This window comes from Salvelinus fontinalis, chromosome 28, assembly GCF_029448725.1.
Source record: "Salvelinus fontinalis isolate EN_2023a chromosome 28, ASM2944872v1, whole genome shotgun sequence".
NCBI classification, from domain to species: domain Eukaryota; kingdom Metazoa; phylum Chordata; class Actinopteri; order Salmoniformes; family Salmonidae; genus Salvelinus; species Salvelinus fontinalis.
In genome coordinates, this window is record NC_074692.1 from 18,657,912 (window position 1) to 18,684,198 (window position 26,287).

General features: G+C 42.2%; 2 protein-coding genes across 3 annotated transcripts in view; one reads left to right on the forward strand and one right to left on the reverse strand.

The window, feature by feature from the left end:
• The first annotated feature begins 344 nt into the window (after positions 1–344).
• On the forward strand, positions 345–12,108 carry got1l1 (glutamic-oxaloacetic transaminase 1 like 1). Of its 2 annotated transcripts, XM_055886892.1 has the most exons (9): positions 345–648; positions 887–1,068; positions 1,395–1,518; positions 1,645–1,862; positions 2,229–2,379; positions 2,533–2,698; positions 2,847–2,989; positions 7,294–7,394; positions 10,420–12,108. In XM_055886892.1, exons 1-9 carry the CDS (start codon positions 468–470, stop codon positions 10,480–10,482), a joined length of 1,329 nt encoding a protein of 442 aa, XP_055742867.1. In that variant the 5' UTR covers positions 345–467; the 3' UTR covers positions 10,483–12,108. The 2 variants fall into 2 exon arrangements, with proteins under 2 accessions (XP_055742867.1, XP_055742868.1); XM_055886893.1 differs by lacking the exon at positions 7,294–7,394 and having other exon boundaries at positions 347–648.
• The window catches only part of LOC129826312 (rab11 family-interacting protein 2-like), a 65,371-nt gene continuing 47,011 nt past the window's right edge, over positions 7,928–26,287 (reverse strand). Inside the window, exon 5 of the transcript XR_008755014.1 lies at positions 7,928–8,694. The gene's annotated coding sequence lies outside the window, so the exon portion shown is untranslated. The remainder of the gene's footprint in view (positions 8,695–26,287) is intronic.

Consider the following 26,287-nt stretch of genomic DNA (forward strand, 5'->3'; position numbering starts at 1 on the left):
TGCCAAAAAGTGAAAAGGACATACTTTCATTAAAGGAAAGCAAACGCCACAACTTTACCTTTTCTTGAACACTTCCTGGAAAATCGCTAAAAAAATAAATAAAAAATCGTTACCACAACCACTAAATCCTAAACTCGGCCTATTTTTGTAATTTATCTTCTTAAAATGAGATGTTAAACTTAACCCTAACCATATTGCTAAACTTAAGCCTAACCCTACTCTTAAATTAAGACCAACAAGCAACATTTTTTTTATAATACATTTTTTACGATATCCAATGTTGACTTTATGGCTGTGGTAACTAGTGAAAACCGTTTATATTTATAAGAGAACGGTAGAAGCCATCTATCACAGACGTTGCCAAGATACGGTATTTAATTTGAATGTTGTGTAGCTAAGCAACAACCATAAACAAAGGCTTAGGGGCTTGCTGAGTGCTGACAGAACTGGGTGATGAAACTAAAAAGATGAGGCAAACATGTAATAGTGATGGTGGAGTGGGTTCCACTGAAAATGTTAAAGCCCGGGGAATAACTATTTTCTCCATATTCGTCGACACTCCAACTGCCGCACCGAATCCTGAAACCAAGCTATTGGCTGACTTCAAGAAAGACACTCATCTCAGCAAAGTGTACTTGGCGGGAAGAGGTGAGTTAGCTCATGTATTCAGCTGGCTGACTTCTATGCATCTCATTAGCGTTTGTTGTCACTGACTGAGTTCAACTAGACTAAATGGCAGAATATCACTATTGATCAAATAATATATATTTTATAATTATTTAGTTAAGCTTCCATGTGAAGTTACTATTTTAGGGTAATATATTACAGCTTATTCTAACCTAAGCATTCAAATATTTATTGTCATAACTATTTTTTGGGACCTCAGAGTATCTCAACGAGGAAGGTCAGACCTCTGTGAGCCCGCTCATTGGGAAAATAATGCAACAGATCTGCACAGACCCCACTCTCTGTCCAGAGTATCCATCATCCGTTGGCCTTCCAGAATTCACCAGGAGAGCAACAGAATTGGTTTTGGGCAGGGACTGCCAGGCCATCGTGGAGAACAGGGTAATTTTTGCTGCCTACTGTGTATGTTCCATGGATCAACTTGACCTCATTTGTGATCCTCACAGTTTTCTTATACAGTGGGTGGCTTGCTAATTTATAGCTCACAGTTATGAAACTGTCTTTAAGCAAGCACTGCACCAAGACATCAGTCAAGAACAGCCATTTGGACACAAAGATAGGCCTTAACGGCAGCGTAACCTATGTAATATCCACACATTACTTTTTATGTAATCAATCAACATCAGCTTGTAAGTGGCATTGGATAATACATTATGGCTGTGAGTATTTAGATTTGACTCCCCTCCCCTGTGCTCATTATTCTATAGGTGTTGGGTGTGCAGACTGTGGGCTGTACTGGGGCTGTTCGTCTGGGGGCTGAGCTCTTGAAGCACTGGTACAATGTGAGAGGTGTCTGGTGTGGGCCAGTCTATCTCTCCTCCCCCTGTGATGGTAGGTAGCGGGGGGAGGAGAGCATGCACATAGTTAAAAGCACAATCACAAGGGTAGAGCAATATAGTATTGGTATTGCTGATGATATTGGTGCTGAAGCTCTAGTGATCATGTTCCTTTCTGCAGATTCCTTGGCTGGTATCTTTGAGGCAGCAGGGATCCAGGATGTCCGTCGGTATCGGTATTGGGATACAGAGCAGAGGGGTGTGTGTGTGCAAAAAATGATGGAGGATCTGGAGATGGCTCCAGAGCAGAGTGTCATTGTTCTGTCTGCTTCTGCTCACTGCCCTACTGGTTCAGATCTCTCCCAGAAGCACTGGAGACTCCTCACACAGCTTATGGTGGTACTGCTCCATAACCCAACTGTTTTTACAGTCTTTAGTAATGTAACAGATATTATACATTTGACATTTTAGTAATTTAGCGGACACTCTTATCCAGAGTGACTTGCAGTTCATGTATTCATCTTAAGATAGCTAGGTGAGACAACCATATATTACAGTTGTAGTAAGTAAATGTTTTCCTCAATAAAGAAGTTATCAGCAAAGTCATTTATCAATGTTTTTTTTTCTTCTTTGGAGGTCCTGGCATCAGTCTATCCCAGGGAGTAGCATTTCTACAGTAGAAACACTTGTTATAGTAGTCCTCTTCAGTCTCCTCATGCTCTCTCTCTCTATTCTTCTCTCTGCATCTTTCTTCTACACTCCCAGAGGTGTAGGTTTTTCCCTTTCTTCCTGCTGCCTGCACAGGGCCTATGCCATGGGGATTTTGAACAAGATGCCTGGCCAGTACGTCTGTGTGCCTCTCTGGGGATGGAGCTTCTGTGTGCCCAGTCCTTCTCCCACAGCTTTGGGCTTTACGGTGAGCCATTTCAAGGGTTCACTTGTCTCTTAGTGTATTATCAATTGATGTCTCTTACTTTCATCGAATGTGACGATTGTAAGATCCCCAGGACATAGATTGACAGTAAATCTCTGTACGGAAATGCATTTTCTTATATTGTCCTTACTGCAGGCGAGCGCGTTGGACACCTCTTATGTGTCCTAAAGCAGAGCTCCACACTGCTAGCTGTTCAGTCCCAGGCCGAGAAGCAGGTCAGGGCTTTGTGGTCCCGGCCATCTGTTGGAGGAGCTCGTGTGGTTGCCACGGTGCTCAGTAACCCTGCCCACCATGTGGAGTGGTAAGTCATTATGGCTAGTCTATGCTTCAATAGCATTGTCTGCAAGGCTTCTCTAGTAAAAATAGGATAATACAAAGTCTGGTTACAGTACGTAGAACTAGTGCTTCATGATAAGTTAAATAGACCTCTGTGTAAATCCTTGTCCCAGGCAGGAAGGAGTGAAGAGTATGGTGGAGAGGGGCATACTGGTCAGAGAGAGATTGAGAGAGAAGCTAAGGCTTCTTGGATGTCCTGGCAGCTGGGATCACCTGATCCAGCAAGGTGGACTGTACTGTTGCACTGGGATGAATGGTGAGCAAACCATATTAAGCCCTGTTTCCACTGGCACTTAAAATTAGGGCGAAATTCGAGCTTAGTCAGTTTCACAACTGGTGCCAGCTCGATTAGAATTTGGGCTGGTGATGCCGTTACTATGCAACCACCAAGCTGATCACTGCTGGATGCTGACACAGTGTTTCCATGTTCCCGTTTTTAATGCTATTGGGCTTTGAAAATTATGTCGCGGGTGAAAATGCATTGGTCGCGGTTTGCGGGTTTTTGAGCTATTCCTAAATTGCACTCTTAAAAAATATATATATTTCACTGTGACCTGCTGCTGACTGTCAGGCATTGATGCAGGCTGTCTGAGTGAGTGTGTGTGTGTTGAGTGAGCAAGAGGAGAGGGAGCTTCACGCACACATTATGACAACTTTTTAGTTGAAGGTAGGCTATTTAGATTGTCATTATGGAGACACCTACTTCCAACCATTTTTCTGTAAAACATATTAATAAGCTATAGCTGATGCACATCAAGAAATAATGGGGACAAAGCACTGGAAAACGACTTTGGTGCATTAGAGCGCATTACATACATTTGCTCGGAGGTGGTTTAAACTGCATTCTAACGTTGACTTTGCTTAAAGAAAACATTATCAAGCAAAGTGTTTTATGCATACTCAGTTCTTGGTTCTTGGGGGCTGCCCGAGTGGAAATTTGAAATGGAAGTTATGGAACTCCTTCACTTGGTTCTTTATGGGGGAAAAATCCTCAATGAAACTGATGATACATTTGCCTCTGTTGGCCATCAAGTAGCTTATTAATGTACAGTACCAGTCAAAAGTTTGGACACACCTACTCATTCCAGGGTTTTACGTTATTTTTAAAATGTTCTACATTGTAGAATAATAGTGAAGACATCAAAATTATGAAATAACACATATTAAATCATGTAGTAAGCAAACAAGTTTTCATATTTGCGATTCTTCAAAGTAGCCACCCTTTGCCTTAATGACAGCTTTGCACACTCTCTAGCAACATTAGCGAAGCCAGCTGCAGTCACATATTGGCTACCTAACAACATTACATAATTTCTCATTTCTGGAGGCAGTGGAAACGCAATTTGAGCTAACCCACTTAAGGCCAGCCCAACCTGGGTTGACTTTAAAGTGCCAATGGAAACGGGGCTTAAGTTAAGTTCAAGATTTGTCATCTTTCAACCAATTCAAACAGTGGTAGAGCACTGTACCTGTCTATGGGCTCGATTAAATCAGTATCACCGAAGTTCAGCGCTATAGCACGCTTAAAATGTAAAGGTAATTTCCATTGAGCCGGCATATACAGCGTTTACTGTAAATGTAGTCTCCGCGAACGCGGAGCTATAGCGCTGTACTTTAGGGATACGGATTGAATCAAGTCCTACAGTACCTTCGGAAAGTATTCAGACCCCTTGACTTTTTCCATATTTTGTTACTTTACAGCCTTATTCTAAAATTGATTAAATAGTTTTCCCCCCTCATCAATCTACACTCAATACCCAATAATGACAAAGCAAAAACAGGTTTTTAATAAAAATCTGTTTTTTATGAAATATCACATTTACATAAGTATTCAGACCCTTTACTCAGTACTTTGTTGAAGCACCCTTTGCATCAATTACAGCATAGAGTCTTCTTGGGTATGACTCTGCAAGCTTGGCACATCTGTATTTGGGGAGTTTCTCCCATTCTCTGCATATCCCCACAAGCTCTGTCAGGCTGGATGGGGAGCGTTGCTACACAGCTATTTTCAGGTCTCTCCAGAAATGTTCAATCGGGTTCAAGTCTGGGCTCTTGCTGGGCCACTCAAGAACATTCAGAAACTTGTCCCGAAGCCACTCTTGCGTTGTCTTGGCTGTGTGCTTAGGGTCGTTGTCCAGTTGGAAGGTGAACCTTCGCCCCAGTCTGAGGTCCTGAGCGCTCTGGAGCAGGTTTTCATCAAAGATCTCTCAAATCAAATCAAATAAACTTTTATTAGTCACATACCGAATACAACAGGTGTAGACCTTCGTGCTCTCTTCGCAACAGTCTTGGTGTGCTTGGACCATGTTAGTTTGTTGGTGATGTGGACACCAAGGAACTTGAAGATCTCAACCTGCTCCACTACAGTCCCGTCGATGAGAATGGGGGCGTGCTTGGTTATCCTTTTCCTGTAGTCCACAATCATCTCCTTTGTCTTGATCACATTAAGGGAGAGGTTGTTGTCCTTGAACCACACGGCCAGGTCTCTGACCTCCTCCCTATAGGCTGTCTCGTTGTTGTCGGTGATTAGGCCTACAACTGTTGTGTCATCGGCAAACTTAATGATGGTGTTAGAGTCGTGCCTGGCCGTGCAGTCATGAGTGAACAGGGAGTACAGGAGGGGACTGAGCACGCACTCTTGAGGGCCCCCTGTGCTGAGGATCAGCGTGGTGGATGTGTTGTTACCTACCCTTACCACGTGGGGGCGACCCGTCCGGAAGTCCAGGATCCAGTTGCAGGGGAGGTGTTTAGTCCCAGGGTCCTTAGCTTATTGATGAGCTTTGAGGGCACTATGGTGTTGAACGCTGAGCTGTAGTTAATGAATAGCATTCCCACATAGGTGTTCCTTTTGTCCAGGTGGGAAAGGGCAGTGTGGAGTACAATAGAGATTGCATCATCTGTGGATCTGTTAGGGCGGTTTGCAAGTTGGAGTGGGTCTAGGGTTTCTGGGATAATGGTGTTGATGTGAGCCATGACCAGCCTTTCAAAGCACTTCATGGCTACAGACGTGAGAGATACGAGTCGGTAGTCATTTAGGCAAGTTACCTTAGTGTTATTGGGCACTGGGACTATGGTGGTCTGCTTAAAACATGTTGGTATTACAGACTCAGACAGGGAGAGGTTGAAAATGTAAGTGAAGACACTTGCCAGTTGGTCAGCGCATGCTCAGAGTACAAGTCCTGGTAATCCATCTGGCCTTGCGGCCTTGTGAATGTTGACCTGGTTAAAGGTCTTACTAGCATTGTCTGCGGAGAGCCTGATCACACAGTCGTCCGGAACAGCTGGTGCTCTCATGCATGTTTCAGTGTTATTTGCCTCGAAGCGAGCATAGAAGTAGTTTAGCTCATCTGGTAGGCTCGTGTCACTGGGCTGCTCTCGGCTGTGGTTCCCTTTGTAGTCTGTAATGGTTTGCAAGCCCTGTCACATCCGACGAGCGTCGGAGCCGGTGTAGTATGATTCAATCTTAGTCCTGTATTGATGCTTTGCCTGTTTGATGGTTCGTCGGAGGGCATAGCGGGATTTCTTATAAGCTTCCGGGTTAGAGTCCCGCTCCTTGAAGCGGCAGCCTTTAGCTCAGTGCGGATGTTGCTTGTAATCCATGGCTTCTGGTTGGGGTATGTACGTACGGTCACTGTGGGGACGATGTCATCGATGCACTTATTGATGATGCCAATGACTGATGTGGTATACTCCTCAATGCCATCGGAAGAATCCCGGAACATATTCCAGTCTGTGCTAGCAAAACAGTCCTGTAGCTTAGCATCTGCTTTATCTGACCACTTTTTTATTGACCGAGTCACTGGTGCTCCCTGCTTTAATTTTTGCTTGTAAGCAGGAATTGGGGGGGATATAATTTTGGACAGATTTGCCAAATGAAGGGCGAGGGAGGGCTTTGTACGCGTTTCTGTGTGTGGAGTAAAGGTGGTCTAGAGTATTTCCCTTCTGGTTGCACATTTAACATGCTGATGGAAATTTGGTAAAACGGATTTAAGTTTTCCTGCATTAAAGTCCCCGGCCACTAGGAGCGTCATCTCTGGATGAGCGTTTTCCTGTTTGCTTATGGCGGAATACAGCTCATTGAGTGCGGTCTTAGTGCCAGCATCGGTCTGTGGTGGTATGTAGACAGCTATGAAAAATACAGATGAAAAACTCTCTTAGTAGATAGTGTGGTCTACAGCTTATCATGAGATACTCTACCTCAGGCGAGCAAAACCTTGAGACTTCCTTAGATATCATACACCAGCTGTTGTTTACAAATATACATAGTCCGCCACCCCTTGTCTCACCAGACGCAGCTGTTCTATCCTGCCGATACAGCATATAACTAGCCAGCTGTATGTTGATAATGTCGTCGTTCAGCCACGACTCCATGAAGCATAAGATATTACAGTTTTAATGTCCCGTTGGTAGTTTAATCTTCTTCGTAGGTCATCGATTTTATTTTCCAATGATTGCATGTTAGTTAGTGGAACGGAAGGCAGTGGGGGTTTATTCGATCGCCTACCAATTCTCAGAAGGCAGCCCGACCTCCGTCCTCATTTTCTCTGTCTTCTCTTCAAGCAAATGACGGAGATTTGGGCCTGTTCCCGGGAAAGCAGTATGTCCTTCAAGTCGGGCTCGTCAGACTCATTAAAGGAGAAAAAAACTTCTGCCAGTTCGTGGTGAGTAATCGCTGTTCTGATGTCCAAAAGTTATTTTCGGTCATAAGAGACGGTAGCAGCAACATTATGTACAGAATAAGAAAAAAATAAGTTACAAACAACACAAATAAACAAATAAAAAACACAGTTGGTTAGGAGCACGTAAAACGTCAGTTATCTTCTCCGGCGCCATGATACTCTCTGTACTTTGCTCCGTTCATCTTTCTGTCACACCCTGATCTGTTTCACCTGTCCTTGTTATTGTCTCCACCCCCTCCAGGTGTCACTTGTTTACCCCAGTGTATTTATCCCTGTGTTTCCTGTCTCTGTGCCAGTTCGTCTTGCATGTCCAAGCCTACCAGCGTTTTTTCCCGTTTTCCTGCTTTGCCTTTTCTCCTTTTTCTAATCCTCCCGGTTTTGACCCTTGCCTGTTTCTGGGCTCTGTACACGCCTGCCTGACCATTCTGCCTGCCCTGACCTTGAGCCTGCCTGCCACTCTGTACCTCCTGGACTCTGATCTGGTTATGACCTTTTGCCTGTCCACGACCATTCAATCAATTTTTTCAATCAATTTTATTTTATATAGCCCTTCGTACATCAGATAATATCTCGAAGTGCTGTACAGAAACCCAGCCTAAAACCCCAAACAGCTAGAATGCAGGTGTAGAAGCACGGTGGCTAGGAAAAACTCCCTAGAAAGGCCAAAACCTAGGAAGAAACCTAGAGAGGAACCAGGCTATGAGGGGTGGCCAGTCCTCTTCTGGCTGTGCCGGGTGGAGATTATAACAGAACTATGCCAAGATGTTCAAAAATGTTCATAAGTGACAAGCATGGTCAAATAATAATCATGAATAATTTTCAGTTGGCTTTTCATAGCTGATCATTAAGAGTTGAAAAACAACAGGTCTGGGACAGGTGGCGGTTCCATAACCGCAGGCAGAACAGCTGAAACTGGAATAGCAGCAAGGCCAGGCGGACTGGGGACAGCAAGGAGTCACCACGGGCGGCAGTCCCGACGCATGGTCCTAGGGCCCAGGTCCTCCGAGAGAAAGAAAGAGAGAAGGAGAAAATTAGAGAGAGCCAAGATTTTCAAAATGTTCATAAATGACAAGCATGGTCAAATAATAATCAGGAATAAATCTCAGTTGGCTTTTCATAGCCGATCATTAAGAGTTGAAAACAGCAGGTCTGGGACAGGTAGGGGTTCCATAACCGCAGGCAGAAGAGTTGAAACTGGAATAGCAGCAAGGCCAGGCGGACTGGGGGCAGCAAGGAGTCACCACGGCCGGTAGTCCCGACGTATGGTCCTAGGGCTCAGGTCCTCCGAGAGAAAGAGAGAAGGAGAAAATTAGAGAGAGCCAAGATTTTCAAAATGTTCATAAATGACAAGCATGGTCAAATAATAATCAGGAATAAATCTCTGTTGGCTTTTCATAGCCGATCATTAAGAGTTGAAAACAGCAGGTCTGGGACAGGTAGGGGTTTCGTAACCGCAGGCAGAAACAGTTGAAACTGGAATAGCAGCAAGGCCGGGCGGACTGGGGGCAGCAGGGAGTCGTCATGCCCGGTAGTCCTGACGTATGGTCCTAGGGCTATTCTCTTGCCCATTCCCTTTGGATTTATTAAACATCTTAAACTCCAACCATCTGCCTCCTGTGTCTGCATTTGGGTCTCGCCTTGTGCCTTTATACTTTGCCTCGATCCTGACTAGTCTCCCAGTCCCTGCCGCTGAAAAACATCCCCCACAGCATGATGCTGCCACCACCATGCTTCACCGTAGGGATGGTGCCAGGTTTCCTCCAGATGTGGCACTTGTTATTCAGGCCAAAGAGTTCAGTCTTGGTTTCATCAGACCAGAGAATCTTGTTTCTCATGGTCGGAGAGTCCTTTAGATGCCTTTTGGCAAACTCCAAGCTGGCTGTTGTGCCTTTTACTGAGGAGTGGCTTCCGTCTGGCCAATTTACTATAAAGGCCTGATTGGTGGAGTGCTGCAGAGATGGTTGTCGTTCTGGAAGTTCTCCACAGAGGAACTCTAGAGCGACCATCAGGTTTTTGGTCACCTCCCTGACCAAGGCTCTTCGCACCGATTGCTCAGTTTGGCCGGGCGGCCAGCTCTAGGAAGAGTCTTTGTGGTTCCAAACTTCTTCCATTTTAGTATGATGGAAGCCACTGTGTTCTTGGGGATCTTTACTGCTGCAGACATTTTTTCCGTACCCTTCCCCAGATGTGCGCCTCGACACAATCCTGTCTCGGAGCTCTACGGACAATTCCATGGCTTGGTTTTTGCTCTGACATCCACTGTCAACTGTGGGACCTTATATAGACAGGTGTGTGCCTTTCCAAATCATGTCCAATCAATTGAATTTAGCACAGGTGCACTCCAATCAAGTTGTAGAAACATCTCAAGGATATACCTGAACTAAATTTCGAGTCTCATAGCAAAGGGTCTGAATACTTATGTAAATCATTTTAATACATTTGCTAAAATGTAAAATAAAAACGTTTTCGCTTTGTCATTATGGGGCATTGTGTTTAGATTGCTGAGGATTTTTATTTATTTAATCAATTTTAGAATAAGGCTATAATGTAACAAAATGTGGAAAAGTCAAGGGGTCTGAATACTTTACAAAGGCACTGTATATCAGCATTTAAAAAAAAATGTTTCCACAAACAATGTAGACAATTTATGCATTGCATCAAGACAGTTTCTTTGCATTATCTAGCTAGCCTTTGGTGTCAGCAATTTTATCTCACAATTTTAATCTCTAGTTGGCTTTCATCCACTTAATTCTGAAATATATTCTTTATATCTTTAGCAATGATGTTGTACAGTTTTCTTGAACTGAATTCTACCCCTTATAGCCAAGCTGAGTCGTGCTTTGTAAAAGCTTCTGCTAAATGGCATATACTTTATACTGTACCGTATACGTCCATGTCCACTATACTGTTTTTGGTACACGTAGGTACCAGTAATTTACGTAAATGCTATGTTCCATGTTGAATGTCCTTAATATTTGATTATGATCTATTCACCTGTCTCCTTTAGTCCAACAAGTGGAATTCCTGGAAAAGAGAAGACATATCTACCTGCATCCCAATGGCTGTCTGAATGTGAGTGCTATCAATAGCCGTAACCTAGACTATGTAGCTGAGTCCATCCACCTAGCATTGACCTCTGTCTTCTGATGTCGATTACAATACCTGGGGCCTCATTTATAAAACGGACTTTTGATCAAAAGTATGACTTACGCAGAAAACCACGTATAAGTAGTTATTTATAAAAACTTTACTTTGACGTGGAAATGATCTCATCCCTACGCAAAGTCTAGACTTGATGTAGGTGACTTTCCTGCTGGTTATGTAGGGCTATTCTTTTTTCCCCTTGCAGTTTAAGGTCAGACACTTTCTTTTTCACATCAGCCACAGTTCTGTCTTGCTGCCCCGCCTCGTTCACTGCAGCGGCGACACACTCCCAAGCTACCTGTTTGGCTTTGTTTGTCAACCCACCGAATAATACGTGCTTCCTGTCTTCAATCTCGTCTACCATCGCTGTGATCTCGTCTTTCAAAAAGTTTGCTTTTCTCTTTTGGTCCATGGCTATTCCTGACTAAACTCTCATTTGTGCTAGCATTCTATAAGGGGAAATCACTGATTGTAAGGCACGTTCATGTGCCGTCAATTTTAAGTTAATTTTAGATTTATAGATCACAGGTGCGTACGTTACAAAATGGGCTTCTTAGAACTTGTGTAAGCAAGGTTTTTTATGCTCATTATCTTTTATGAATCGAATGTAAGCACACCGTCGGAAATGATCTTACGACTAAGTTCAAGTATAAATGAGGCCCCTGGTGACAGCCTCCATAAAATCCTTATTCAGCTTGACTAAATCATGTGAAGGAAGCATCTTTATGTCACATACAATACCAAACGAATTAGGGCTGGATGCATAAGGAAAATGTCTGTTATCATTTATTGAAACAAATTAACAATTGACTTTAGAATGTAGAGTGTAACATCCAAGCGTTAAATTAGAGGTAGGGATTAGGGAATATGAATTATGGCATATGGTATTTTCAACCTACATAGCTGGAACATATTGTAGACTTATAGTTGTGGTGTGGTAGTCCAGTAAGGAGCACTCTTTCCTCTGGTCCAAGTAGATCCTAATGCCCTAGTTGGGTAAAAGGGTTCTTGTGTAGTCAAGACAAGGGTCCATCTTTTGGATGAGATGTTAAATAGAGACAACTATTGTGACACTTACAATATGGAGGTAGTAGAGGGATTGTCCTAGCCAAGTTCCCAGTCGGATTCTAGTAGGCCTATCAGTCTGCCATTTAATAATCTTTGAATTCTTCATCCTCTTCACTGCAATGACTATTATTTGTGCTCACAGAACACTCACAGGACACTGCCCAATTGGATAGTTTCACCCTTTTGTAATTTTTAACATGTTATTTTAACTGTAGTGATAACGTAACCATGAAGTTATTAAGGTCAACTTTTTTAGTTCTTTATTGACCAATTTATTTTATACTGTAGCCTATTGTTTGTGGCACATTGAAAGATGTTATTTTGAATGCATACAGGTAGTTCCATGGTAGAAGGTCAAATAAATGTGCAGTGACAAATAATTAAAAACCTTCTTAAAACCTTTAAGATGAAGTGTACTATACCAATTTTCATAATAAGATGGTGCTCATGTCATTAGGAAATAAATCCATGTTGTTTACCTGAATATTGATTGTTTGACTTATGTTACTTTTACTACCTAAATCTAAAGGCATGGCTGCGAATAAGTTTTCGTCCATGCCCACCCCGCCCTTCTGGAAACCTCTTTCTCAAAACTACGGATCTGGATCACGTTCGCCGTGTTATTTTATTCACCATTTTTTTCCTACGCAGCTGCTGCTCATACTCCATCTCCCTTCACTTACCCTCTCCTGAAACATGATGATGTAGCCTATGTCTCTGTCTCGTATTTCTGAACAGCTTAAGTAAAAACCCTGTGGCGAGTTGAACGAACATTCAAGGCCATTATGAAGGCTACAACCTCTGTTTGTTGTAACGGATATTGCAGTTGCACAAGCAGGACGCAGTCCCTACACATTGCATTGGAGCTAAAACAATCTATGTTTTGTGTGATGATGTAAGCTAGTCTTTGTAGTTGCTGTCATATCGTAGCCACTAGCCAGAGTTGTTGAAAAAGAACACTACTACTCTGTGACTGCTTGTCTACCTCCTGCTTAGCCATTGTTTGCAATGATGACAAAAACAATAACATTACATCGCTAATTAGACTGTGCGTCTTTGTTTTGCTTGTGTTTGATGTACTGTCTAGATAGCTGCATGTAACTCCCCACTTGAGTTTTGCATTGGGCAAAAAAACAATCTGCGAGTTTGTATGGACATGTTGATCATGTCTTTTGTGTACAACATGTAAATAGCTACATGTAGCCTAACTCCCCAACTGAAAAAATAACACGAAATCGAGCTTAATCTGCTTAGTTTACAACAAAGACGTTCATCACCGATCAAGGAGGGGAAAGTAGCACTGAGCAGTATCTACGTAGGCAGAAGAGTGAGCAGCAGCTACGCATAAAAAATCCTGCTCATGTGCAGAAACTCCATATTTTTATCCACGGTAAAGCAGGTTTCCAGAAAATCCGAACAGCAGCCCTCCGAAATCTAAAACATGAAATGTTCAGTGTCATACACATGAATACACTACTACAGTTGTTGTACATTCACACTCTGATTCCCCATTGGAGTCCAGTTGTTTCAGCCAAAAAAAGAATGGCATGCACTAACATGTTTTAGAGTTATACCCTTTTCATACATAGGACGCCGCTACAGTAACGGGTCAATAGCGACAATCGATAACCGTTCAGACAAGTCTACCTTTTTAGACAGTAGAATTCTGCTCCGGCATAGAATGCTCTGTATTTATTCCCTGACAACAATAAATGTTGCTGATCGATGTGCTGTTGTGTTGTTTTTCTGCAGTTTTTGTATGGTAGGGTAGATGATGGGTTTTCTTTCTACTAAATGTATTTGTAAGCATAGCGGCGGGAAGTAGGGGGTTGCACTAAGAAAAGTAGTGCCCTGGGCCTTTAATAGTCCTGTATTAGCCAACCGATATAGCCGTCTGCAGCGGCAGCGCCGGCAAAAATACTTCCATGTTGTATCTTAGAAACTATTATATTATTCCGAATAATTCTGAATATATAATCTGCAATCTACAGTGAAGTGAGACTCAGTAGACAGGAAATGTTGTGGTCCAGTTGTTTGCCAAATGCAAAGGTGGTATCTGGAGGATGTAGATTGAAATTCCAAGCTGTGCATAAGGAACTACTGTTGTGCCCCTGAGCAACACAACATCCATTACTGAGAGGAGCCTTCAGTACTATCCAGACTGATTTTAGTGCCTTCAGGGGAATCTCAATACAAAATTGATTAGTACTAAAGCCTAGGCATGGGAGGGTTATTTAAGAATGCACTTGATATGGGAACACTGACATCTGCTCTTGAAAATAAAATAACATCCATTCATGTTTTTATCCCTGAATCGCATCAAATGCACAACAATATTACAGACATAACATTTCTAGTTCAATATAAAATATCTGAGGGAATAAAAATGTATATGGAGACTTAATAATGTAGTCTTAAATCAACAGGATCCGTCTTGTGAAAAGTTACTGAAGGCTTTTCCCAATAGAGAGATGTCAGCAGATACACTACATGACCAAAAGTATGTGGACAGCTGCTCGTCGAGACCCTTTTTTTTAAACCCGTCCCCTCACAAAATGCCCTTGCTTTATTGTTGTCTAATATTGAACCTTACATGTCAGTGTGACAATGTGAGCGGAAAGGACAAAATATACAACCACCAAAGCACACACCTACACCTCACATAACACATAGTTTCAGCCCAGAGTAGATCAATCCAACCCCCAGTCCTACACAGTGCCAATTTTCCCAGGCAAGTTGGTGTGGATTTTGTATATAAATTTGGGTTGGTAGAAAAAACTGGGTAATGATTTGCATTAGCTGTAAGGCCCTACAGTATGTTCATCAAGCATACATTACACCTCTATAAGGATAAGCATATCATAAATGTGACACAGCCACATTATGAATGTATGAATAAGAGATGCAATCACAGATGTCAGAGCATAACTCATAATCAAACATTTGAATGTTTTCTGTGAAGACAGCTGATGTCATAATATTAATACAACTAACTGCACAGATAAGACAGTCTATTCAAAATGTTCTATGCTTTGCCATGTAATTTGTGTGCCTGCAGAAAAATCAGTCTGTGCCTCTAGACACGGGGACTTGCAAAACACAATCTATCATATGTTAAATCAACAGGAGAAAAACAACCTGAGGAAACCAATAGGAGCTGATAAGCCACAGGCAAGCACACATCAATGTTTTACTGAAACACGCAAACATGCTCTCCAGCCATGACAACCTCTCTGCTGCCATTAATATCACCCACGTATATAAAACCAAGATATACTGTATGTCCAGGACAAAAGACTGTGTACATAGCAGATCACAGCTCCCAATTACAAGAAACAAGGTTTACTGAGTAAATTACCTACGCAGGAACATCGTCATACCTGTTGATGCTTCCTGACACTGACAATACTCACATACAGGCAGATCAGTTAAAAGAGCCTTATATGTTTCTATCTAGCTCATTGTACATTGCCTACATTGTCTATACAATACTAATTTGATGTGTAAGCAGATGTTAACTGGCAGCCATGGGTTATGAAAATCAAATGTTACAGCTCTTACAATGTAGGCTGTTTCTCTTGAGTTTTTTCACAACTTCTTCTGTTTCAAATGTAATGATTAATACTTTGCTCATAATGCAATGAGAAAAGTTAAACTGAATCCAGTGTGAGAAAATGAAAACCATGGCGACCCAAAATGAAACGCATGCAGATTAAAGACAATCTGTTAACATGTCTGGCATTAAATTCCCTTTCACCAGATTCATAATGACAGAGCCCAAATGCAGTGCTGTAACCTCAAAAACATCCGAGGGGGGAAATGACTGGAGGGTACGTAATGGACGATCGGCCCACTCTTCCCATTGCACTTAGGGTAAACAATGACCATAATCAACATCTACAGTACCATAATGCATGGCCATTAGCAATCTGTCAAACAGCCCTTTGATTTTCACATCTCTCTCTCAAAACACATACAGGAAAAAATGTAATCTGTTCTCATCTGTTGCAGCACCCCTGAACTGTATTTCATGGATAGTGAGAGGGAACCAGGGTGAGTGGGTTCAGGCAAAGTTCATATTTTAATAAAATGATTGAGCATTGAGATTTGGCCAGGCTGGCAGAGAGTCATGTAGAGACATGCGTCTGGTTCTATCCATGCCAGTCAAGTAATTCAGTAAACCAGGCATCTTGTCCAACTCTCATCTCCATCTCAGCAGCAGTGGTGGGACTTAACCACTCTCTTCAAGGAACAAGGGCTTTTCAGGTAGACAAGCTGATTGTTCATCGAACTTAGCAAGATCAAAATACTTCCCTTAATTAACACAGCAAGACAGCTAACCAGGAAGTCTGCTTAGATCACTTACTACTCAGTATACACGCAGAGCAGTGTGACAGCCTGTGGTCACTAACCACTGTGGTAAATGGTTCCATTGATCTTTCATCAAGCCCAGGTCTCAGCAGTGGTAATGCTCAGTATCGACAATGATGCAGAGACCAATAACTAGTAGTCATCATACTAGGGCCAGGCATTTTGGGCCAGTTTTGGGCGAACAGTGCCTCAAAAAGTTCTTCAAAACTACTGGCCCTATACTCTGAGGACAAACACGCAAAGTAGACTACCTCCCTACCACATACTGTAGATTCACCCCTGTTTAGGCTATATCAATAACAGTTTAATTTACATTTTGTGGTCTAGTAAAAACATGTGGTTAAGTCATTCATAGTTAATCTATTTATCTCATCTCCAGATCTCTATAGAGCAACAGAACCCTGTCAAAATGTAATAAGATAAATGGGGCTGCCAATTCTTCTTCTCTGTTCTTCATTCTGTAGCTGTATGCTCTGCACAATCTCTTTGAAAGAATCAGAGGGCACTGAACTTATGATATATTCTTTTGATGTGATTGACCTCTAGAGAGTATTAGATTCTCTCAGTCCAGTAAATGGATCAGAAACTAGAATGCTGTGTTTGAAAAGATTTGGAGTGAGGTGAGAGAAATGAAAGGAATCTACAAGCTTTCTTTGATGATGGACATAATCCAAGATATGGTAACTTCCCCTGGGAGACCTCTGGGGTCTTGTCTGGAGAAAGACAGTACACACAGAGCTAACAAAAAATATATAAGTCATAAGTACAACAACTGTAACTGTAGAAACTGTAATAAGCACAACATATCATACGTTCACATAAGCATCACATATGTTTTTTACATTGGTTGTTTGTGAGACATTTGAGGGCTTGGTGTTCACACCCATGATGATCCACAGAACCACAACTGAGGGTACACTTCATATTGCGCTTGAACTGAAGTGTGTATACCCATGAGATCAGATCCATTTCCGAGCGAAATAACCCCAAACAAGCTCGTACTCTACTGGCAGGGGTGCTGCTGGGGACAGGGTGCTGAGTGGACAGGGAACAACTTTGATGTGGTTGTTGCAGTGGTAAAGATGAAAGTGTCAATGAACAAGCAGCAATCAGCAGCAGTGCACCCAGAATACATATGGAACACTGGTCTAAGCCCCACATCCCATCCTCCAATCCCAAAGCCTTGCCTACAGCTTCTTCAATAAGGCTAGAAGTGGCAATGCTGGATCTTCCCTTTGTCATTTGTTTGAAGTATGTTATCAGTTCCCGGTTCTCAAATGAGCACTACCAGCCTTGATTCCCTTTGAACATACAGTGCCTTCAGAAAGTATTCATACCCTTTGACTTCGTCCACATTTTGTTGTCTTACAACCTGAATTCAAAATGTATTAAATATACACATCATCTACACACAATACCCCAAACTGACAGTGAAGGGGAAAAAAATATAAATGTTTGCAAATTTATAAAAAATGAAATACAGAAATATATAATTTACATAAGTATTCACACCCCTGAGTCAATACCTAGAATCACCCTTGGCAGCGATTACAGCTGTGAGTCTTTCTGGGTAAGTCTATAAGAGCTTTGCACATCTGGATTGTACAATATTTGCACATCATTCTGTTGAAAATTCTTCAAACTCTTAAGTTGGTAGTTGATCATTGCTAGACACCCATGTTCAGGTCTTGCCATAGATAATCAAGCAGATTTAAGTCAAAACTGTAACTAGGCCACTCAGGAACATTCAATGGCATCTTGGTAAGCAAATCCAGTGTATATTTGGCCTTGTCTTTTAGGTTATTGTCCTGCTGAAAGGTGAATTTGTCTCCCAGTGTCTATTGGAAAGCAGACTGAATCAGTGTTTCCTCTAGGATTTTGCCTGTACTTAGCTCTATTCCATTTATTTTTATCCAAGAAAACTCCCTAGTCCTTGTCGATGACAAGCATACTTTTAACATGGAGCCACCACCATGCTTGAAAATATGAAGAGTGGTACTCAATGATGTGTCGTTTTGCCCAAAACATAACGCTTTGTATTCAGGGCATAAAGTACATTTCTTTGCATTTCTTTGTACATTTTCTTTGTTTTACTTTAGTGCCTTATTGCAAACAGGATGCATGTCTTGGAATATTTGTATTCTGTACAAGCTTCCTTCTTTTCACTGTCATTTTGTTTAGTATCGTGGAGTAACGACAATGTTGTTGATCCATCCTCAGTTTTCTCCTATCACAGTCATTAAACTCTGCAACTGTTATAAAGTCACCCATTTGCCTCATGGTGAAGTTCCTGAGTGGTGTCCTTCCTCTCCGGCAACTGAGTTCGGACGGAGGCCTGTATCTTTGTAGTGACTGGGTGTATTGATACACCATACAAAGTGTAATTAATAACTTCACTCAAAGGAATATTCAATGTCTGCTTTTTTAAAAATCCATCTACCAATACATGCCCTTCTTTGCGAGGCATTGGAAAACCTTCCTGGTATTTGTGGTTGAATTTGTGTTTGAAATTCACTGCTTGAAGGAGCTACCTTACAGATAATGGTATGTGTGGGGTACAGAGATGAGGTAGTCATTCAAAATCATGTTAAACACTCCAAACAACTTATTATGTGACTTGTTAAGCACATTTTTACTCCTGAACGTATTTAGGCTTGCCATAACAAAGGGATTGAACTGTCACACCTGCTCCCGCTATTCCTTCCCTTCCCCCAGCCTTGCCCAGCGCCTATGTCTTGGCCGGTTCGGCCAGGTGGGACGCCGAGTGGCGCCCCTAGAGGGGGGGGGGGGGGGGGGGGGGGGATACTGTCACACCTGCTCCCGCTCTTCCTCCCTCTGGCGCTCGATGGCGCCAGACTCCCCAGCATTACGCACTCAAGCCACCATCAGTACGCACACCTGCTTTCCCCCGTCACGCGCATCAGCGATCATTGGACTCACGTGGACTCAAATACTTGTGTCATTACCTTCCCTATATCTGTCTGTTCCCAAGCTCTGTTCCCTGCTAGGGGATTGTTTGTCATATGTCCTTTTTTACCTGTGTGCTGACGCTGTTCCTGTCGTGTTCTATGTCTGTTCCCTATTAAATGTTTGACTCCCCGTACCTGCTTCTCCTGTCCTGCGTCACTCCTTACATGAACACTTATTGACTCAAGACATTTCAGCTTTTCATTTTTTATTAATTAGTAAACATTTCTACAAACATAATTCCACTTTGACACTATGGGCTATTGTGTGTAGGCCAGTGGCACAAAATCTTAATTGAATAGATTTAAAATTCAGGTTTTAACAACAAAATGTGGAAAAAGTCAAGGGACGGGAATACTTTGATGGCCCTGTAAAGCATAGCTGAAACTTACACAATGAATAATACAAAAGCAGACTTGACAGGGTACTTATATTTTAAAGATTAATCAAATTAGCAATAATGTTATGGTATTGTAGTAAAATCAAATTAAACAATAACTAGCAACTACTAGTAAGCAGAGTAATCCTCTATTTAAATCATAAACCTCAATTATCAGTCCTTCTCAAAATGCTCTTCTGCAGCATACGGTAATGGAAAACATACAATACTGTACAGTACACCTAGTTGTTAAGATAAATAAAAGGTATCTTTCTGACATTTATAAATCACAACACGCACATCTACGATGGCATCGACAAAGCCAGTGATGAGGTAGTTCTCTATTCAGTAAGATAGATACTAAAATATTAAGAAGACCTTAATCAAATTGAGGTTGAATACATAATGCACTGGATACTGGAATCATCAAGCAGACCCTATTATCTCCTCTCAGTTGACTGAAAAAGAGAAAAGATGTTCCATGGCTTTTTCGAAATCAGGAGAGAGATAGGTTCTACTAACAATGCGAAATTGCATTGTGTACTATGACATTCACCTTCTGATGTCTGGTATCTCTGGTAGACTACATGACCAAAAGTATGTGGACACCTGAACATCTCGTTCCAAAATCATGGGGATTAATATGGAGTTGGTCCGCCCTTTGCTGCTATAACAGCCTCCACTCTTCTTGTGAGCCTTTCCACTAGATGTTGGAACACTGCTAGGTGGACTTGCTTCTATTCAGCCACAAGAACATTAGTGAGGTTGAGTACTGATGTTGGGCGAATAGGCCTGGCTCGCAGTTGGCGTTCCAATTCATCCCAAAGGTGTTTGATGGGATTGAGGTCAGGGCTCTGTGCAGGCCAGTCAAGTTCTTCCACACCGATCTCTGTATGGACCTCGCTTTGTGCATGGGGGAATTGTCATGTTGAAACAGTAAAGGGCCTTCCCCAAACTGTTGCCACAAAGTTGGAAGCACAGAATCATCTAAAATGTATGCTGTAGCATTAAGATTTCCCTTCACTGGAACCACAGGGCCTAGCCCAAACCATGAAAATCAGCCACCAAACTTTACAGTTGGCACTATTCATTGGGGCAGGTAGCGTTCTCCTGTCAACCGCCAAATTCAGGTTTGCCAAATCCAGATGGTGAAGCGTGATTCATCACACCAGGATAATGCCCCATGCCACAAGGCTAGGATTGTCAAGGAATGGTTCCACAAACGTGATAGTAAATTCAGCTTACTGCAGTGGCTTACCCAGTCACCAAATCTGAATCCACTTGAGTATCTGTGGGTTGAGATGGAACAAACTTTTCGGAATAGAGATCCACTACCAGCCAACTTATTATTAGGGGAATATTAGAGTCAACATGGGCCAGCATCTCTGTGGAACACTTTCGACACCTTGTAGAGTCCATGCCCCAACGAATTGAGGCTGTTCTGAGGGCAAAAGGGGGTGCAACTAATGTTTGGTACTCTCAGTGTATGTCTCTTCTTGTCTTATAGAGTATAAGAAGACATAGAAATAATCATGAATCCATGTTGTTATTCTCCCCTACTGTGTTGTCTTCTCCACTCGTGGCTATGTGTTTGCAAATGATTATTCTCCCACCTGAGCCTACTTGCTGTGCCTGCAGTGTTCATTAGGTTTCAGGTATATGGCTATTACATGTCTGAGGTATCACAGCCAGAACAACGGGAATGTATGTGGATGGCGATGGTTAGCTCCCCTCCGTAAAATGTTTTCTAAATTCAAGAGAGCCAGACAAAACAGGACCAACAAAAAACATTTTTCTTGTTGATGTTGGGCACCCACAATTCACAGTAAGTCATAAATATGCAATTGTAGTTGTCAAAGCTGCCACCGGATATATTGTGCATACTGCAGCACTGCCTAGACCTCTGACTACTGCCTAAGGACTGCTTTCACACCACAACACTAACACCACACTGTCACTATGGCTCACTTCCCAGGTGGTTGACACAGCCAGGAGCAGTGTTTAGTACCCGTAGGTGAGGGAAGAATAAACCTATATTGATCTCACAACAGGATGGTACAGAATGAACAGCCCCATGCTTCTTACATATAATGAATGCTACACCCGAATGACACTCCTGGTCACACAAGGCCTGGCTTGTAACTATGGTCTTCTTAAATCACAGTCGGCCAATGATTTAGAATCAATAGTCATTCCTTAAAACATGGACAGCCATTCATTCGTTTCTGCTGAGTTTTTCAACAAAAACCCAGAGAGATACCTTAAGAGGAAGGCTTTTCTCTACCTAAATGGGCCATGAATACAACCATGCTTGATAGAACTACAGGCTATATATTGAAGTATCTAACAAAGATCATGTAATCAACCCTGACTGATTGTTTAACTAATCAATAATAAATGAAGCATCAATCACAGCCTTGAGGAGATATAATTGAATAGTTACAGTAGTATATCCACAATGTTGTACATGATACTGCTAAAAATGTATGTACAAATTCACTAACCCTATGCCTTCTGATTTAATCTCTTCAGTTTTTGTTAGATAGGAAAAGATTAACACTGAACAGAAAAAAAAGGTCCAATCAGGATTTTTCTTTGATTTTTCTTTGGGGATATAAATCTAGCTACTGTAGCTATGTCAGCCAAAGCATCTGCCATTCAACTGTATTAGGGCAAAACATTGGAGTGACAGTGGAATCATCTCTTCGAAAATAACTTGTGTGTGAAAAATTGTTGCATTTAAACTTTAGATCACCGGTTACTTTGTGTGCTAAATATGAAATGTTTTTTGCAATGGGAAGTAACAGTTGTACAATTAAAATGGGAAATGTTTAGCCTAATGGTTGTGTTTTACCTACTGGTTTATTTTGTCCTAGTGAATGGACTATTTATCCTTAACATCAGGCTGTGTGTGACTGCTGACTTTCCATCAACCCTAAGCAGTGTTGGTGAAGTGGTGCCTGGATAAATGGGTATACAGTGTATTCGGAAAGTATTCAGACCCCTTACGTTTTTCCATATTTTGGTACGTTACAGCCTCATTCTAAAATGGATTACATAAATGTTTTTCCTCATCAATCTACACACAATACTCCATAATGACAAAATTAAAATAGGTTTTTAGAAATGTTTGAAAAAGTATTAAAAATTAAAAACAGAAATACCTTATTTACATAAGTATTCAGACCTTTTGCTATAAGACTTGAAATTTAGCTCAGGTGCATCCTGTTTCCTTTGCTCATCCTTGAGATGTTTCTAAAACTTGATTGGAGTCCACCTGTGGTAAATTCAATTGAATGGACATGATTTGGAAAGGCACACACCTGTCTATATAAGGTCCTACAGTTGACAGTTCATGTCAGCAAGAACCAAGCCATGAGGTCGAAGGAATTGTCCGTAGAGCGCCGAGACAGGATTGTGTCGAAGCACAGATCTGGGAAAGGGTACCAAAACATTTCTGCAGCATTGAAGGTCGCCAAGAACACAGTGGCCTCCATCATTCTTAAATGGAAGAAGTTTGGAACCACCAAGACTCTTCCTAGAGCTGGCCGCCCGGCCAAACTGAGCAATCGGAGGAGAAGGGCCTTGGTCAGGGAAGTGACCAGAACCCGATGATCTCTCTGACAGTGCTCCAAAGTTCCTCTGTGGAGATGGGAGAACCTTCCAGAAGGACAGACATCTCTGCAACACTCCACCAATCAAGCCTTTATGGTAGAGTGGCCAGACGGAAGCCACTCCTCAGTAAAAGGCACATGACAGTCCGCTTGGAGTTTCCCAAAAGGCACATAGAGGACTCTCAGACCATGAGAAACAAGATTGGTCTCTGGTCTGATGAAACCAAGATTAAACATTTTGGCCTGATTGCCAAGCGTCACGTTTGGCGGAAACCTGTCACCATCCCTACGGTAAAGCATGGTGGTGACAGCATCATGCTGTGGGGGATGATTTTCAACGGCAGGGACTGGGAGACTAGTCAGGATCGAGGAAAAGATGAACTGCACAAAGTACGGAGATACCTGCTCCAGAGTGCTCAGGACCTCAGACTGGGGTGAAGGTTCACCTTGCAACAGGACAACAACCCTAAGCACATAACCAAGACAATGCAGCAGTGGCTTAGGGACAAGTCTCTGTATGTCCTTGAGTGGCCCAGCCAGAGCCCGGACATGAATCCGATCAAACATCTCTGGAGAGACCTGAAAATACCTGTGCAGCAACGCTCTCCATCCAACCTGACAGAGCTTGAGAGGATCTGAAGAGAAGAATGGGAGAAACTCCCCACATCCAAGTGTGTCAAGCTTGTAGAATTATACCCGAAGAAGACGCAAGGCTGTAATCGCTGCCAAAGGTGCTTCAACAAAGTACTGAGTAAAGGGTCTGAATACTTATGTAAATATGATATTTCTGTTTTTATTTTTAATAGATTTGCAAAATGTTCTACAAACCTGTTTTTGCTTTGTCATTATGGAGTCCACCTGTGGTAAATGTGTAGATTGATGAGGAATACAAACAATTTGATCCATTTTAGAATAAGGCTGTAACATAACAAAATATGGAAAAAGTCAAGGGGTCTGAATACTTTCCGAAAGCAGTGTACATCCTGGCCGGCGAAGGAAAGGCGCCATTAGTTTTTTTGTCCGATTTTCACTCTCAAAATCACACTTTTTTAATAAAAAAATTATACAAATGTGATGTCTAAGTCCACAATAATGCTTTAACCACAGGATTCAATTTTTGAGGTCCAGGAGATTAAAAAAAATATATATATATATTTTTTTTAGGGTATAGGTGCCCTTTAATTCAGCTGAGCGACACAAATGCCATCCCCATTTGTAAAATTGATATCATTCTGTCAGGTAAGCCTACTTTGCAGTCAACATTTAATTCGGAAGGTTTTTTTGGGAAAGCTTTTAGAAATGTTCATGCAAACAGTGCATAATGACTGAATTGCAGATCACAAATGGCCTATTAGAGGGTAGTGCGTACGGCCCAGTACATCACTGGGGCCAAGCTTGCTGCCACCCAGGACCTATATAATAGGCGGTGTCAGAGGAAAGCCCATAAAGTTGTCAGAGACTCCAGTCACCTAAGTCATAGACTGTTTCTCTGCTACCGCACGGGCAAGCATTACCTTCTGCGCCAAGTCTAGGACCAAAAGGCTCCTTAACAGCTTCTACCCCCAAGCCATAAGACTGCCGAACAATTCATCAAATGGCCACCGGAATATTACATTCCCCCCCCCCCCCTCTATTTGTTTTGTACACTGTTGCTACTCGCTGTTTGTTATCTATGCATAGTCACTTCACCCCTTCCTACATGTACAAATTACCTCAACTATACACTGACTCAGTACCGGTACCCCCTGAATATAGCCTCGTTATTGTTATGTTGTTATTGTTATGTTATTGTGTTACTTTTTATTATTATTTTTATTTTACTTAAGTTTATTTGGTAAATATGTTCTTAACTCTTCTTGAACTGCATTGTTGGTTAAGGGCTTGTAAGTAAGCATTTGACTGTAAGGTCTACACTTGTTGTATTCGGCGCATGTGACAAATACGATTTGATTTGAACTAACTACTTAGGGGGAAACTTTTTCAATACCGGGTTTGGATACCCATTGCTGCTTTGGTTAGCATTTACTGGTAGATATCATACATTGAAATGTCTTTCCTCTCTACCCTAACGGCTAATGATGTTTTTCTGTGAGCTGCTCCATGCAACAACCAGTTGAGAGCGGTGTGCTCTTGCTGCTTGCAGATGATTTTCTGCTGAAGCTGCAGCCTGGTCTTAAAGCATTTCATATTATTCTGTATGTAAATTCGAGCCGCTCCATTTATACTGAACAAAAATATAAACACAACATGTAAAGTGTTGGTCCCATGAGCTGAAATAAAAGATCTCAGAAATGTTCCATACGCAGAAAAAGGTTTTGTTTACATCCCTGTTAGTGAGCATTTCTCCTTTGCCAAAATAATCCATCCACCTGACAGGTGTGGCATATCAAGAAGTTGCTTAAACAGCATGATCATAACACAGGTGCATCTTGTGTTTGGGACAATAAAAGGCCACTCTAAATTGTGCAGTTGTCACACAACACAATGCCACAGATGTCTCAAATTTTGAAGGAGTGTGCAATTGACATGGCGACTGCAGGAATGTCCACCAGAGCTGTTGCCAGTGACCTGAATGTTCATTTCTCTACCATAAGCCACCTCCAAAGTCGTTTTAGAGAATTTTGTAGTACGTCCAATCGGCCTCACAACCACAGACTACGTGTAACCACACCAGCCCAGGACCTCCACATCCAGCTTCTTCACCTGCGGGATGGTCTGAGACGTGCCACCCGGACAGATGATGAAACAGTGGGTTTGCGTAACCTAATAATTTCTGCACAAACTGTCAGAATCCATCTCAGGGAAGCCCATCTGCTTGCTCGTCATCCTTACCATGATCTTGAACTGACTGCAGTTCGGTGTTGTAACCGTCTTCAGTGGGCAAATGCTCATATTCGATAGCCACTGGCACACTGGAGAAGTGTGCTGGAGAAGTTTGCACTTCACGTCTAAATCCCAGTTTCAACTGTACAGGGCAGGTGGCATACAGCATGTATAGCGTCATGTGTGCGAGCGGTTTGCTGATATCAACATTGTAAACAGAGTGCCCCATGGTGGCGATTGGGTTAGTTGGCTCAGTTGGTAGAGCATGGCGCTTACAATGCCAGTGTTGTGGTTTCGATTCCCATGGGGTACCAGTACGGGGAGAAATAAAAATGTATACACTCACTACTTACTGTAAGTCGCTCTGGATAACAGCATCTTCTAAATGACAAATGTAATGGTATGGGCAGGCATAAGCTACGGACAATGAACACAATTGCATTTTATCGATGGCAATTTGATTGCACAGAAATACCTTGACGAGATCCTGAGGCCAAATGTCGTGCCAT